At 47.8% G+C, this 17,040-nt stretch overlaps 1 protein-coding gene across 4 annotated transcripts in view; it reads left to right on the forward strand.

Moving 5' to 3' along the window:
- Positions 1 to 16,330, forward strand: part of TRIM45 (tripartite motif containing 45) — a 20,931-nt gene extending 4,601 nt beyond the window's left edge. For 2 of the 4 annotated variants that reach the window (XM_075071778.1, XM_075071780.1), the window contains exons 3-6: positions 1,386 to 2,119; positions 3,667 to 3,796; positions 10,582 to 10,696; positions 15,929 to 16,330. In XM_075071778.1, the coding sequence (XP_074927879.1) occupies positions 1,386 to 2,119; positions 3,667 to 3,796; positions 10,582 to 10,696; positions 15,929 to 16,330 (1,381 nt within the window). Of the gene's footprint in view, positions 1 to 1,385; positions 2,120 to 3,666; positions 3,797 to 10,581; positions 10,697 to 12,472; positions 12,600 to 15,928 lie in introns of all 4 variants that reach the window. The other 2 variants (XM_032773602.2, XM_075071784.1) reach the window with 2 other exon arrangements.
- The last annotated feature ends 710 nt before the right edge of the window (positions 16,331 to 17,040 follow it).

The following is a 17,040-nucleotide window of genomic DNA, read 5'->3' on the forward strand; positions in this document are numbered from 1 at the left end:
CTCACCCGCTCCTGCACACCCATCCCCTGCCCTAGCCCAGAGCCTGCACTCATCACCCAAACTCCCTCCCAGAGCCTGCACCCCTCACCCCTTCCTATGCCCCCACCACCAGCCCAGAGCCTGCACCCCTCAACCCTTCCTACACCCCCACCACCAGCCCAGAGCCTGCACCCAAACTCCGTCCCAAAGCCTGCAGCCCTCACCCCCCACCTGCACACCCACCCCATACCCGAACCCGGAGCCTGCACCCAGCACCCAAACTCCTTCCCAAAGCCTGCACCCCTCCTGCACGCTAATACCCAGACCAGGACCTGCACCCCAGACCTCCCCCCTGAAACCCTGCCCAAAGCCTTAGGCAGGTGGAGGTGGAGTTGGGGCGGGGGGCAGAATTGGAGGGGCGGGTTCTGGGCACCACCAAAATTTCTGCAAACTTGCCTCCCATGAGCATATCCTATCCCTTCTCAAACACTCACACCCATTGGTGTAGGGCATATGGTCAGTGGAAGGAGGCATGGCTAGGACTCCCTAATGCCCTGTGGATCCCCCAGCTGCTAAATGTCCCCTGGGGGCTGTTGGCAGGCAACGTAAAATAGAACAACCTTGAGACTGCTTTGCCATATGTTTGGTACTGTCCTGGCAACTGGATGGCCCCAGGAGCTTTCTGCCCTGCCCCACCTCAGCTATGTTAAGCAGGTACAAGCCCTGAGTCTAGAAGAGAGATGGCATTTGGATTTAAGAATATTTAGTATCTTACCACAGGTCCTTATTTGACTCTTGCCTGGTCCTGATCTCCCATCGTCCCTTCAAGAGTATACAAGTTTTTGTCCGAGTGAATAAAAAGCAGGTAAAAAGAGCCAGGTTGACAGATAAGGAGCCTGACATCCCCTAATCATCCATGGAAGAGGCAGGGCTGAGCAAACTTACTCCATACTGCTGCCTGCCAGCCCTCATCTGGTGGCACCCACTACCTTCCTGCTCCACTCATCACAGTGAGCTCTGAGGTCATTGCAGCTACCCTGCTTCTGGCAGCTCTATAAAGAGAGACTACCTGTACTAATGGTGTGACAGCTACCCCACTGGTCCTCGTATAACAGTCTCCCATCTGAGAACAGCATTGTCAGCATGCAGGGAGCCAGAGAGCCGCTGCTAATTAGCACAAAGGGGGCAGGTTGTAGATGATGTCATCTTTCATGTGGAGGTGTGACTCAAGGAGATTAAAGATTCCATCATACAACATCACCATTTACTGAATCAGGCTGGAGTATCATATGTTGTGGCTTGTGGTCCATGCAGGGCATGATGTGTGAGGGGGTCATCGACTGCTCTTTAGGAATCTGTGGGTCACATGTTGCAAGCCCAGGTTTATCTCTTATACTTCCTTCTAGGAGACAGAAGAAAACAGCTTCTCATGCTGTGGTGGATCTAGAGGACCTGAAGGGCTACAGCTGGACTGAGAAGTCCATTCTGTGCCCTTCCCACCCTTCAGAGGAGCTGACGCTGTTCTGTGAACAGTGTGAGCAGCCTGTGTGCCGGGATTGTGTGTTGGGCGAGCACCGGCAGCATCCATATACCTTTACTGCCAATGTCATCCACAAACACGGAGATTCCATGCGGGACCTCCTCAAGAGCACCCAGCTGCATGTGGACACCCTAGAAGGGGCCCTACGCCATATTGAAGGAGTCAGCAGTGCCATCTGCAGTCGTGTGGAGGCAGTGGCTGGGGAGATCCGCACATTTGCAGATGGATACATAAGGGCTATTGAAGAACACCGGGACCGGCTGCTGAAGCAGCTGGAAGACTTGAAGGTGCAAAAGGAGACCCTGTTGCACTTACAGAAGGCACAGCTGGAGCAGCTGTTGATGGACATGAGGACTGGGGTGGAGTTCACTGAGCGCCTGCTGACCAGTGGCTCAGACTTGGAGATCCTTATCACCAAGGGGGTGGTGGCGAGCCGGCTGAGAAAGCTGAATAAAGTGGATTATATCATCCACCCTGGAGTGGAAGATGGGATCCAGTTCTCTCCCCATGAAAAGGCTGGCCAGTGCTGTGGCTATGAGGTTTTTGGGACCATTCTCAATAAGGCAGTTGATCCAGCCAAATGTGTCCTGCAAGGGGAAGGTATGGGGACAAATTGATTCTGATTGACCAGTGTTAAAATAAAAGTGGGAGGGATTGGGGTGAACCCTATAAAACCCTATTGTAGATGTCATTTCTTAACTGAGGGGCATAACCACCCTGGGGGCAGCCCTAGAGACCAAAGACCATAGTTAATCCTGTATAGGTATAGGGCATGCAATAGTAGGTCAGACTTCTTTCCCATTGCTTCTTGTCATTGTCCCTCATCTCGGAACTAGATAGACCAACTCTGTGGCTGAGCAAGTAGTTCAGTCTCTGTGGTACGTGTAGTCCTTGGCCTGTGCTGAAACTGACCACAGTGGGGACCAGTTAGTGCATATTGTAATGTAGACAACTGTCCACCAAGAACTTTGTGAGACTGTCAGATGCATCTCATGCAGGCCACTGAGCTTCTGTCAGATAGCACTAACTTTGGGTCACTCATAACCTGGTCTAGATTTAAGAAGAAAGGTTCCTTGTCCCATTCTGCCACTTCCATATTGACTACAGATGGAAGTGCGGCCTGCCAAGGTGACAGCTCCCAGTAGGCAATGCTCTGTCTTGATCAAAGTAGAAGGTCACCTTGCACCATGGGACATGTCATCTGCAGTCCCCGCCTCCATATTAAAGTTGGGGAAGGGGGCTGTACTGGGTCCTCGACAGCAGTTAGGCTATCCCTATCCATAGGTTTATTTCACTGTACATCTCTAGTGTCACTGCTTTTTAAAAGAAGAAATAACTGCTATTACATTTCCTGAAGCAGACTGGTTATTATTTTACACTGGTAAGTCCGGGGTTGTGTTCCTTAGCCTAGGATCATCTGGCCTGTAAGCTGTAACACACAAACTCTGTCAGCAAAAGGGAGGAAAAGAACCATGACTGTCCCAGCCCTTTGCAATCAAAAAGCCACTCGTGTGCAAGGCCAGCATCCTATAGAGGCAGCTCACCCCAAAAGCCCTGGTCTGTGCTGCAGCCCCTTTACACCAACAATGGCCTTAAGGGACTGGAAAACCAGTGGAACCGGCCCTTGGAGAATATCTCTATCTCAGGGGAAAATCCTGCTTCTGTAGAACCAGTGGAATGGCTCTGTATCCCACCCTGCCGTGCAGGGGCAGGGTGTGTATAGGGAGTGTAGCTGGGTAAGGGGATGAGACTGGAGTGTCCTTGCACTCTGGCTCTTTTCAGCTGTCACACTGTTCGCTTCAGAGCTGAGCCTAAATTAGAGCAGCGCTTCTTCTGAGGACTGAAACAATCGCCAGCCAAACTTACAAAACAAGGGACTGCAAAGTGGCGTACAGTCCACTTCTGAGCTGCACCTTCCAGTCGGGGCACACTTGCCATCTGTGAGAGGACTTGGCCAGCAGGACACTAGAAATGTGTTTGGTTTTACTTTTCAAGGGGCTAAGCGAAGGGGAACCTTATAAAATCCTGGTTAGACAGAGTGAAGTACAGTGGGGAGGCTGGGAGTTGGAAAGCTGCTGGCTGATGTCAAGTGTGTGTATTCCCAGTCCTGTTTGGAACAGTAAGGGACAGTTTGCTCTGTCTTTCAGATCTCCACAGTGCCCGTCAGAAGCAGCTGGCCAGCTTTACTCTGCTGTGTAATGATGCATCGGGAGAGCGGATGGGGAGAGGAGGAGAGCCCATCCGGGTCACGATCATCCACAAAGACAAGAAGGACTGGTTGGTACCTTCCCTGAGATGGCCAGAATGGTTTTGTTTGCCTCCTATCTTTCTTTAAAATCTCTGCTACAGGCTTTCTCATCCCTGTCTCTGTGTACCTGCATGTTTGCAGTCCCCTGTAAGTAAAGAGCTTCCATGGGCAGGCCAGGATTTACAGGGAGAATGGCACAATGGTGCTTCACCCAAGAGCTGTGGGCCCAAGTGCAGCCCTGACGTTAAATATGACCTTATGGAGCTCTAAAACAGAGCTACCACCTCAAGGATTTTATCACAATATTTGGGCATTTTTAAAGGCATAGTGGGTGTAAATCACTCTGATCTGGCAGCATTTTACACCTACTGCACAGTGGGTGTCTGCACATGATCCAGGGCAACAGAAAATGACGACAATTTTGTTTCTGTTAACACCTACTTAAATTAAATGAGTGATTAACATTTTGTATAAAGGATGCCTTTGTTAAAGCATCAGTAATCTCTGTCCTTCAGTTAAGGTGACTGAGCTCAAAGCAAGCTTGGAAGCCTTCCATGAAAACCAGAGAAGCCCAAACTTGACATTCCAGGTATTACTGTGACAAAAACACAAGCAAAAAAATGTCTTTTGAAAGATGCTTTGAGGCCATCTTTGGTATCAAAAAGCAGCAAGAAAGGGCACAAGCCCAATTTAAATAAAGCTTTTGTGGATCACCTTTAAGAATGTAATCTGCTCCAATTTATGCAAGTTAGGTACAAGCAAGGGCAAGTTGCCAACATGGCCATTGTTTGGGTGCCCTGATGTAGAGGAGAACATAATGCTAAAGCTCTCCGTTACAGGGAAGAATAAGATCAGTTAGCATTCAGGACTCCCAGCGTTTGCCATATATAGTCTGTGATGGGGTTTATGCCTTGATACAGGGCAACACCACAACAGTTGCAGCATAGTCAAAAATCAGATAAAGGCTAGGGAAACAACACTATATACGTAGCTATCTGTTGATCAAGAAGCATTGTCAGGGGACACATCTCCAGTCCTTTCTCCTGCACTCTACATGAATCAGGATGAAAGAGATGTGTATACCGCAATGCTTAGAGGGGAGAGAGGGGAGTAATTTTGTCAGGGGACAGAGGTGTCTGAAGTCACATTAGCATGATTTCTCCTTTCTGTGTATATATGATCACTTCATCCACTGCTGAAATCCCGTCACCCCTAGGGTGAGACATAACAGCTATGTAGTAATATAAAGCAACACTTATGACAGGAAGTGAGGTAGGCGACTGTATTCAGTAAAACCAATGGGAGAAAACCAAACCATGATTTCGGAAAGATTATAAATGGTCATGCGACAGGGCACAATCAGTTCTAATTAATGGTGGGTAGGAAGAAATTTCCCCCCAAGCAGGCTTTTCTTGCATCTTCCTTTAAAGCAGAACAGTACTGGCCACCAGCAAAGACAGGCTACTGGACTAGTTGGACCACAAGTGTGATTGCATATGGCAATTCCTATGTGACTACCTCATGATTTCACTGGGATTTTTGCCACCTTGATTCCCTGTGAAACCGGAATTGGGTTAATTTAATAAAGGAACCACCTGCCAGTAATGATCAAAAATAGGGCCACAACGTTAAAGATAAGAGTCATAGGCCACATCTTGGTTCTTAAGTTAGATGACTCAGCCCTCTGCCCTTCTTGTGCCTGTTGCTTCCTAACAGGCTTTTCTTCAAGCAGCTACTCTCTGAGACTGAGGCATGGTCTATACTACAGAGTTAGGTCGATGTAAGGTGGCTTACAGCAATCTAATTATGTCAGTGAACACACTGCAGCCTTGCTGCTGCCGATATAAGTGCCATACTATGGTGACATAATGACTCCACCTCCATGAGAGCCATAGGGCTTATATCAGTGTAGCTAGGGTGATGCAGTGTCTGTGTAGATATTGCCTTACTTAACATGCCCTGTTGGCTAACATTCTTGTCAATTTCATCGCTCCATGCTGGAGCGATGAAATTGACAAGAAAACCGCTGTCACCCTGCACCGGGTGGGGGCTCGCCAGGCTCCCCACTCCCAGCCGGGCTGCTGCTCAGACTCCCTGTTCAGAGCCAGGTTGTCCCGGGGTCCCAACTCCCCATTCCCAGCTGGGGTGCTGCCTGGCTCCACATGCACGGCTCCTCACTCCCCGCCAGGAGTCCAGGCTCTAGGTGTGGAGCTCCCCATTGAGAGCAGTGGTGGGGCAAATGTCCCACTCCCAGCAGGGAGCCGAGAGCCAGGGAGACTGCCCTACTCTCAGTGGGTAGCAGGGAGCTGAAAGCAGGGTGGAAACAGCCATGTTCCTGGCAGGGAGCAGGAGCCGAGAGTGGGAGGAGCAGCTGGGCTCCTGACAAGGAACTCCAATAAGAGCTGAGAGCCTGAGCCCTCAGTCCCCCACATTGCCTCTCCTAAGTCAGTGGAAGTCTCCTGATGAGGACACAAACCACTGACAGAAGGAAGGTTGTGACTCATCACAGTGAGCAGTGGCTGTAAGTCGACAGCAATGTCAGAGCATCATCTCTCACACACAACTATTTCAAATTTGATGACAATATATACCTCCAGATCAGTGGCACCGCTGTGGGCACCCGCATGGCCCCACAATATGCCAACATTTTTATGGCTGACCTGGAACAATGCTTCCTCAGCTCTGATCCACTCACTCCCCTTCTCTACCTATGCTACATTGATGACATCTTCATCATCTGGACCCATTGGAAGGAGACTCTGGAAAAATTCCACCACGATTTCAACAGCTTCCACCCCACCATCAACCTCAGCGGACAATCTAAAATGGAAGTTCCACTTCCCTAAGACACCACAGTGCAAATAAGTGATGGTCACATTAACACCACCCTATACCGAAAACCTACCAACCACTATGCCTACCGTCATGCTCCAGCTCCATCCCGGGCACATCACACGATCCATTGTCTACAGCCAAGCACTGAGGTACAACCGCATCTGCTCTAACTCCTCAGACAGAGACCAACACCTACAAAATCTGCACCAAGCATTCTCAAGACTACAATACCCGCACAAGAAATAAGAAACGATCAACAGAGCCAGACGTGTACCCAGAAGTCTCCTACGCAAGACAAAGCCAAGAAAGAAAACAACAGGACTCCACTGGCCATCACATACAGTCCCCAGCTAAAACCCTTCCAACGCATCATCAGGGATCTACAACCATCCCGGACAATGATCCCACACTTTCACAGGCCTGGGTGGCAGGCCAGTCTCGCCCACAGACAACCTGCCAACCTGAAGCATATTCTCACCAGTAACTGCACATTGCACCATAGCAACTATAACTTAGGAACCAATCCATGCAACAAACCTCGATGGCAACTCTGCCACATATCTACACCAGCGACACCATCACAGGACTAACCAGATTCAGCCACACCATCACCGGTCCATTCACCTGCACGTCCACCATGTAATATATGCCAGCAATGCCCCTCTGCTATGTACATCAGCCAAACTGGACAGTCTCTGCGGAAAAGAATAAATGGACACAAATCAGATATTACATTGGCGGACGTGCAGGCGAATGAACCGGTGATGGTGTGGCTGATCTGGTTAGGTCCTGTGATGGTGTAGATGTGTGGGCAGGGTTGGCATCGAGGTTTGTTGCATGGATTGGTTCCTGAGTTAGAGTTACTATGGTGCAGTATGCAGTTATAACTCAAACTCAGGAACCAATCCATGCGAGTTATAACTGCACACTACAAAACCAGTTTCTCCTCCCTTGGTTTTCACACCTCAGCTGCTAGAAGGGGGCCTCATCCTTCCTGATTGAACTAACCTCGTTATCTCTAGCCTGCTTCCTGCTTGCATATATATACTTGCCCCTGGAAATTTCCACTACATGCATCCGACAAAGTGGGTATTCACCGACGAAAGCTCATGCTCCAAAAAGTCTGTTAGTCTATAAGGTGCCACAGGACTCTTTGCTGCTTTTACAAATCCAGACTAACACGGCTATCCAAAGCATCATCTGTAGGTCAACTTAATTTTGTAGTGTAGATACGCCCTGAGAATTGACACTTGTTTCCAATGCCTCTTATCTTATGGGATGAGATTTCTTTCCTTTTCTTGTGTATTTTTCCTATGATCTCCTCTCTGTCTTTGTCCTCTCCCTTCCTTGGCTCCCTTCCCCGGTTCTTCTCCCACTCTGTCTCTTCCATGTTGAGATGGTGGTAGTAGTAGTTGTAGGGTCTGATTTAAATGTTTACTCTGGCTGCTGTGTGCCACTTCAGTGATTCAAAACAGCTGTAAAACCTGATTAACTGCAGAGTGTCACAAAGCAGAAGGAGTGTACCAGTTTTACTGGGCCCATATGTCTCATGAATGATGCACTGCCACCACTCAGATATCAGATGCAAATAGAGTTGCTAGCAATCCTACTGAGACAGCATATGCCTTGCTGTCCGAGGTCCTGGGGGACAGTTCTGCAGGGTGAAATGATCCTTTCAAGAGCATGGTCTGAGAAAATTAATAGATTCAGAGATTCCAAGAGCAGAAGGGACTATTGTGATCATCTAGTCTGACCTCCTGTATAACACAGGCCATAGAACTTCCCTGAAATAATTCCTAGAGCATATCATTTGGAAAAATATCCAATCTTGTTTTAAAAATTGTTGGTGATGGAGAATCGACCACAATCCTTGTTAAATTGACTAATTAGTCTCATTTAAAAATTCGCATCTTATTTCCAGTCTGAATTTGTCTAGCTTCAACTTCCAGCCATTGGATTGTGTTATTTCACTGCAGGATTGAAATGTTCTTTATTAAATATTGTTCCCCGTGTAGATTCTTACAGACTGTAATTGAACCACCCCTTAACCTTCTCTTTGTTAAGATAAATAGATTGAGCTTTTCGAGTCTATCACTATCTGGCATGTTTTCTAGTCCTCTAATCATTCTCAAGTCTCTTTTCTGAACCCTTTCCAGTTTAATTAACATCCTCCTTGAATTGGAGACATCAGAACTGGGTTTAGTATTCCAGCAGCAGTTGCACCAGTGCCAAATATAGAGGTAAAATAACCTCTACTCCTGCTCAATTATGCATTCAAAGATTGCATTAGCTCTTTTTGCCACAAAATCATACTGGGAGCTCACACTGAGCTGATTATCCACCACGGTCCCCAAATCTTTTTCAGAGCCACTGCTTCCCCAGGCAGAGTCCCCCATCCAGTAAGTGTGGGCTACATTCTTTGTTCCTTGATGTATACATTTACATTTAGCTGTATTAAAACACATTGTTTGCGTGTTTCAGCTTACTAAGCAATGCAGAGGACTCTTATATTAGTGACCTGTCCTCTTCAAATTTACCACTCCCCCAATTTTTGTGTCATCTGCAAATTTTATCAGTGATAATTTTATGTTTTCCTCTGGGTTATTAATAAAAATGTTATAGCATAGGATCAAGAACTGATCACGACAGGACCTTGTTAGAAACACATCTGTTTGAGGATGATTCACTGTTTACAATTACATTTTGAGACCTATCAGTTAGCCAGTTTTTAGTCCATTTAATGTGTGCCATGTTAATTTTACATCTTTCTAGTTTCTGTTCAAAATGTCATGTTGTACCAAGTCAAATGCCTTACAGAAGTCTAAATATGTAACATCAACACTATTACCTTTGTCAGCCAAACTTGTAATTTCATCAAAAAATATGTCAAGTTAATTTGACAGAATCTATTTTCCATAAATTCATGTTGGTTGGCATTAATTATATTACGCTCCTTTAATTCTTTATTAACCAAGTCCCATATCAGCTGCACCATTATCTTGCCTGAGATCACGGTCATACTGAAAGGCTTATAATTAACCATGTCATCCCATTTACTCTTTTTAAATATTGGAACAACATTAGCTTTCTTCCAGTCTTCTGGAACTTCCCTGATATTTCAAGACTTATTGAAAATCAACGTTGATGGTCTAGCAAGCTCTGTTAAACTTATGGATAGAGATTATCCAGACCTGCTGACTTACTGAGTAACATCAGTGCTGATGTTCGTTACATCTATGACTGAGTGGAACAGTGAATGCTTGTCAGGGAGGGGAATGGTGTGGTCTCCTTGATGAAAGCTTCAGCTTTTCCATACTGGCTGCAGGTGATGTCTCCATCCCAATCTTTGTCTCCTGTGTGGTCTATGTTGCCCATCGCTGTTGTATCCAAGCACTGTGACGATACAGCTCTGAGCAGGATTTTTTATTGTGAGAACTTGCAGTGGCTACAGCTTGCAACATATGCACAATCTTTTGGACTGGCCCTGCTGCTTTCCAAGCTCCCTAGTAAGAGTGAGAACTGGTCTTTAGCCTTTGCCCGTAGGAACTGAAAAAGCTCGTTTTCCTTCTTAAGGTCGAGAGCTTTGCCACTTCCTCTTGCATCCATGAAGTAGGAAAGAGAAGACTCCTGTCTGAAATCCAGATGATGCTCTTACATTGCATCTGTCTTCCTCGCTCTGCTACCGTTTTTCTGCTTCTCATCTTTCAGTACTCACTGGATTGTTGCAAATCATTACAGTATAACTGACTTTCTTTGATCTCCTTCATATGGTACTGTGGCCTCTGATAGCAGGTATGTGTGTGAAATCTACAGCGCATGCATCATTATTCGGGGGTCTTTTATACATGTACATTTTAGATCCCCGAACTGGGGCATGGGGTAAGAACCTTCCTATAAATCTAATCCACAAAGTGATTACCAATTAGATCAGTTTTCTACAAGTTACTGACCTTGCTTCCTTCTCTTTTTGTATTTACAGTATAATCAAGCCCAGCGTGTGTGATAGGAGGGATGGGACTTACCACATTTCCTACATCCCTGAGGAGCTGGGCACATACACTGTCTGCATCTGTGTCAAAGGGCAGCATGTACAGGTAGCCTTACAACTCACTGTGATTGATGTAGCTCAAGGGTTCGCAAACTTCATTGCACCGCAACCCCCTTCTGACAGCAGAAATTACTACATGACCCCAGGAGGGGAGACCAAAGCCTGAGCCCGCCCGAGCCCCACTGCCCCTGGTGCGGGGGCCAAACCCCAAGCCGAAGGCTTCTGCCCTAGTGGGGAGCCTGTAGCCTGAGCCCTGCTGCCCAGGGCTGAAGCCAAACCCTGAGCCCTGCCACCCAAGGCTGAAGCCCCTGGGCGGCAGGGCTTGGGCTTTGGCTCAGGTCCCGGGCAGTGGGGCTTGGGCTTTGGCCCTGGGCCCCAGCAAGTCACGACCCACTTTAGGGTCCCAACCCACAGTTTGAGAACTTGCATAAGGGGCAAGGCAATAGTGAGTCAAGCCCAGTGAGCTATTCCCATCGGTAACCCCTGCACCTCCTAGCTCCTTCTGCTCTAATCCCAGATGCTTTCTTCCTTCTCTGTTATGTAATAGGTATTATTCCGTCAGTCCCCCATCTGCATGCCCTGTTCTTCCCAGTGGAACTGAGGAACTTGACTCATCCCTTGCACCCACTTTTTTCCCAATGCTCACAGCACCTAGTTAAAATCATTCCCCCACCTGCTGATCTCTCCCAATAAAAGAGCCTCCTGGAAAGCACCCCAATCCTGGCCCTTTCAACTTTGCTGCAGCCTGCTTTGGCCTCTTTCAGAACTCCCATGATACCCAAGCTCACTGCTGATCTATTGCACCTCCCCGCTGCTGATTCCCTGGTCTGCCTCCTGCTGCTTGCTCAGCCCTGGCTGATTCCCTTTCTAATTATCTACCCATTATCACTACCAAGCTTTTAATTGCCTTTTGAGGGATTTTATCAAAGGGAGTTTGAAAGCCCAAACAAACGATCATCAGTTCTCCTTTATCTGCTATTTTGGCTTGCTCAAAAAATTCTAGTAGATTACAGAAGCTGGGTTTTCGTTTGTGGAAGTCATGCTGGTTTTTCCCTTTTGCATTTTGTTCCTCTAGCACAGTGGTTCTCAAAATTCTTTTTTCGCGGATCGCTTGAAAATTGCAGAGGGTCTCAGCAGACCACTTAATGATCTTTCCAAATGTTGTTTGTACCGTTAGCTAACTATTGTAAAGCGCTTTGGATACAAGCGCTATATAAAAAACCTTAATAATAAACTTCTTTTGTTCTACAAGTAAAAGCACACAGCACATATTTTCCTATCAGTAGTCTTACCTTTCTAATGCGATGAATGTGCCCCCTCTTGCTCACCACCGCAGCCCCAGAGCTGGGGAAAATTGCCTCTTTCTCTGACCGCTGCAACCCTGCACGTCCCAAATTCCCCCCATCCTTCTTCTCACTCCACTGCCCCCTCCCACCTACCCCCTATTCCCCCTAAGGCCACCACCTCACCTTACCTGTGCATCTTCTCCAGGATCAAGGTATCTAATTAGTGGAGCAACACCTGCGCATCTCCACTAATTAGGTGGGTGGTCCTTCATTCTCTCGTGCTCACATCTTAGAGGGAACTATCCACGGACCACCTGAATTCAGCTCATGGACCACTGGTGGTCCATGGACCACAGTTTGAGAACCTCTGCTCTAGAAGATTTGTTATTAAAGTCAGGTTCACTGGTTTGTAATTGCTAGCAGCACCCTAGTAATTTTTTTTTAATTTTAATACTTTTGACACCCTCCAGTGCCCTGCTACAGTAGCAGGGTATGCTGGGCACACGATTGCCTCTCTGTTCTCTTCTGCTCTGCAGGGCTCACCATTCACTCTGACTGTGAAGAACAAATTCCGCAAACACCAGGGCGTGTTTCATTGTTGCACGTTCTGTTCCAGCGGAGGCCAGAAAGCCGCTCGCTGCGCTTGCGGTGGGACCATGCCAGGTGAGCACTAAAGCCCAGATCCTCATAGATTCCAAGGCCAGAAAGGACCACTGTGATCATCTAGTCTGACTTCCTGTGAACCACAGGCCATAGAGAAGATCTTTTAGAAATAATACCTAGAGTAAATCTTTTAGAAAAACATCCAATCTTGATTTCAAAATGGCCTATGATGGAGAATCCACCATGACCCTTGGTAAATTGTTGTCAGGGACCACAGGTCTTGAACGTTGGTCCATAGGGCTCTTAGGCACCAGTAAGTTCAGACATGCCACCCACTGACTGCTAACAGTCACCAGAACTAGAAGCTGAACTCTGACAGAGGACTCCCATCCTGGGATCTCACTGGCGGAACTCTAGGGGTCCTGTGTCCTTGCTTGTATTTAAACAGCACAGGAACAGGAAGTTGTCCATGCAACTGGGTTGGCTCTGCTTAAGACTATTTCCCTTGTACTACCTGCTTCTAGTGCCTGACTCTGATCTCCTGGTAACCTGACCCTGCCTGCCTCCTGGCACCTAACTGTCAGTTTGCCCTCTGGCCTATCTCGAACTCTGATCTCCCAGTATCTGACCTTGCCTGGCTCTCAACTCCTGCTCTGACCACTAGGTCAGACCGCCCACCGCCTGGTCATGACAGTTGTTCCAAATGTGTGCTATATTGTCTGTCTGAATTTGTCTAGCTTCAACTTCCAGCCACTGGATCATATTATACTTTTCTCTGTTAGGCTGAAAAGACCATTTTTGAATATTTGTTTCCCATGTAGATACTCACAGGTATTGTGGTGCCTAACTCCCACTGAAATTGAAACAGCTCTCCCAAAACCGTTTGAGCCAAGAGCATTTGTCACATCCCTTCCCCTCTCACGTATCACTGTGTTTATAATCACTGTGGGCCCACTTCAGTCACAGCATACACACCAGAGTGCCACTGGTCAGCAGGAGCGTGAGTGTGTATTGCCTGGTAGAATTGGGCCATGACCAAGGGATGGAGAAAGTGCAAACAGTTCTGTTCTAATAGAATGTTCAAAGTATTCAGCATTGCTTCTCTTGATCTTGTGGGGCTGGAATGCTCTATACATGATCCCTGGGGCCTCTTGAGAACATTCTTTCAAGAGTTCAGCTTGGTCACTCATTTCATCAAAGCTGGTTTCCATGGCCCTGCACAAGACTCATGTTTGCCTGTTGTAAAAGTAGAAATGACTTCTTCCATCCCCCATATCTGGCATGTAGACAGCTCTGGCAGGAGCACACTCCCTGTCCATGAGGTCCGGGGGGTGGTACAGGCTGGCACGGCTGGCACAGTGGGATTCAGCAGAGCTAAGGTTTGTGATACATCACAGGCAGTGCAAAGAGCATGAACAAGAAGGTGTACGTTTCTTCACAGTGGGTGTCATCACGGTTCTACAGGATCTGTGCTACCCCCAGCTTTTATACAGTCTCTTGGAGAAGCCCTGTCAGTGTGCCAGATCCCCAAAGGGCCCCACTCTTCCTGAAGAGTAGGCCCTGCAGCTTCACCACTTCCTAGGCTGAGCCTCTGGGCTCCAGTACAGTCAGCAAGTCCAGCTGAGATAGACTCCTGGAAAAGACTGGTACACCCTTCAGGGACTAATGCACCGCAGCCAGTATTTGCAGTTACACCCCAAACAGTGTTTTCAAAGCAGGATAGGGTTTATTAGTCAGCTGGAACAAAGCACTGGAAGTCCTTAGGTTAGCACAGAGCAATAAAGGTTAACGCATAATCCATTCTGGTCAAGCCAGAGCAATTGACGAACCAAGATGTAGTGAACTCCGTTTCCAGGCTCTCTCTCTCCCACTTCCTCCATCAGTTCCAGTAGAGAGCTCCTAGCCTCTTCCAGAAGCTAGCTTTTTATTTCTGCTGGACACATCTGCCCTTTGTTCTCCAGGCAGGGCCACGCGCAGTTCACAACCATCCTGGCCAGAGCTTCCTGCTATTGAGTGTCAAATCATGAGTTACTGGAACTTGCATTGTCTCTCTAGACGCCTTGTTGATCTGGATCGGTTTCAGCCAGTGTCTAAATGGCTCTTGGTATCCTGCTGTTAATTGATTTATCTCATTAGACTGACTTAACACTTGGTAAAGGTTTCAGAGTAGCAGCCTTTTTAGTCTGTATCCACAAAAAGAACAGGAGTACACAACACAAGTACTTCTGTTCTTTTAACACTTGGTAAAGCAACCCCACAGCCTTTCATGTATTTATACCTGCTCCTGTATTTTCCACTCCATGCATCTGATGAAATGCCCACAAAAGCTTATGCCCAAATAAATGTGTTAGTTTCTAAGGTGCCACAAGGATTCCTCATTTTTTTTGCTGATACAGACTAACATGGCTACCACTGAAGTCTATTCCAGCAGTTCTCAAACTGTGGTTTGGGACCCCAAAGTGGGTCTGGAATCTGTTTTAATGGGGTCACTAGGGCTGGTGTTAGACTTGCTGGGGCCAGGACTGAAGCCTGAGCCACACTGCCCAGGGTCAAAGCCCACGACCCACTGCCTAGGGCGGTGGGGCTCAGGCTATAGGCCCCCCACCCAGTGCTGAAACCCTTGGGCTTCAACTTTGGCCCCCTCACCTGGGGTGATGGGACTCAGGCAGGCTCAGGTTTCAGTCCCTCCCTCCTGGGGTTGTGTAGTCATTTTTGTTGTCAGAAAGGGATTGTGATGCAATGAAGTTTGAGAACCCCTGTTCTGTTCATTTCACCCGGGCAGGGAGGTGACACACACACCTTTGTCTCTTAATCTGCTCTGAAAACAAACTTAATCCTCTCTCCCCCACCCCACCAAGTGGGTAGCAATGCAACATATGGAGGGAAACTGAGGCACACACAGGCCTCATAAAAATATTTTTAAAAATTTCCCTTTAATCACAGGCGTAATAAACCACTGGAAGAGTTTACAAGGGCCATGGTGGATTCTCCATCAATAGCAATTTTTACATCAAGATTGGATGTTTGTTTAAAAAATCCGCCCTAGGAATTATTCTGTGGCAGTTCCTTGGCCTGTGTTCTTCAGGAGCTCAGACTAGATGATCACAATGGTCCCTTCTGGCCTTGGACTCCATGAATCTATTAATAGCTTTTTGTTGGGGATTACTAAGGTAGTCACCCCGTGTTTTGTCCCTGTGTGTTTGAAGGATTCTGATCCTGCCAGCCCAAAGAAGGAGCACCACATTGTGTGTGCCATGCCCTCTCAACAGGGCTCTCTCCTGCTGTCAGCCGGCTGGGGGCACACTCGGAAGTCACTGGCAGCTGGAACTGTCTCTACGCTATTTTCAGCATTGCTTATGGTGTTTCTCCTCTATCCTTGTGACGGGTAGGTGGGTACCAAGGCTGTGGTCATGGTCACAAAGGTCACCCCGGCTGTCCCCACTGGTCCTGCTGTGGCAGAGCAATTGAAAACTCCGAGTGCTCAGCTGTGCCACCTGGTGAGAACTTGCAGAGAAGCCTGCTCAAAACTGTGGTGCTTTAACTGGCGGGGAGAGTCTCCTAGAGCTCAGAGGGTCTCCGCTGGCTGGGACTCAGGCCTAAACCAACAGAAGTGCAGTTACTGTCACGTGGCCGTCATTGCCAGGGAGCACCTTACTAAGGTACAGAGCTTCTGTGTGGGCTGGAAAGGGAGACAAGTTAAAATAAAAATGTGCCTTATATTCCATCCTGGGGCTGTGTATGACAAGTTATTTCGTGTACCGTTGGGGGAGCCCTGGAGGTCACGTCACTGACTTCTGCACCTTGAGGAGAGACTGAGGAATTCCACAGTCAGTCTCTAAACTCCATGCCTGGGAGGACAGGCTCAGAGAGGAGATATCAGCACAAACAGCTACTACCTAGAGCAGGGGTTCCCAACGCGGTGCCTGCGGGCACCAAGGCACCCGTGGGGGCATCTAAATGCGCCTATGTGCTGGCCGGCAGTCAAGCATCCGCTGAATTTCTGCGGCATTTTGGCAGCGACACCTCTCAATGACGCCGCTTGCTGCTGACAAGCGACGTCATTGAGAGGCGTCACCCCCGAAATGCCACAGAAATTCGGCAGCATTTCGGCGGATGCTTGACCGCCACCATGGTCCTTCGTCTGGCACCCACCAGACAAAAAGGTTGGGGACCACTGTCCTAGAGGTTCTGTGGGGTCAGTGTTCCCTTCCCCTGCTCCGTTTTACAGGATGGTTACAGTGAGGCCAAAGATGCTGATTGTGTTACATCCCAAAAGGTGTTCTGCACGTGTTTAGAAAAGGCTTGGCTGGTTCCATATTTCTTATGCCTCTGTCCAGCCCAGGGCTAGAGCCTGATCGCAGATGGGTGCAATACTACACAATCTCACTCAACGGATCTGCTATTTTGTTTGCAAACTTTACTCTCCCTAGCATCTCCAGGTGTACTGGCTTGGGCTGTATCTTTTTAGATTGCACAAATGAAGCAGGATTGGTCTAGAACT

This window comes from Chelonoidis abingdonii, chromosome 1, assembly GCF_003597395.2.
Source record: "Chelonoidis abingdonii isolate Lonesome George chromosome 1, CheloAbing_2.0, whole genome shotgun sequence".
NCBI lineage: Eukaryota > Metazoa > Chordata > Testudines > Testudinidae > Chelonoidis > Chelonoidis abingdonii.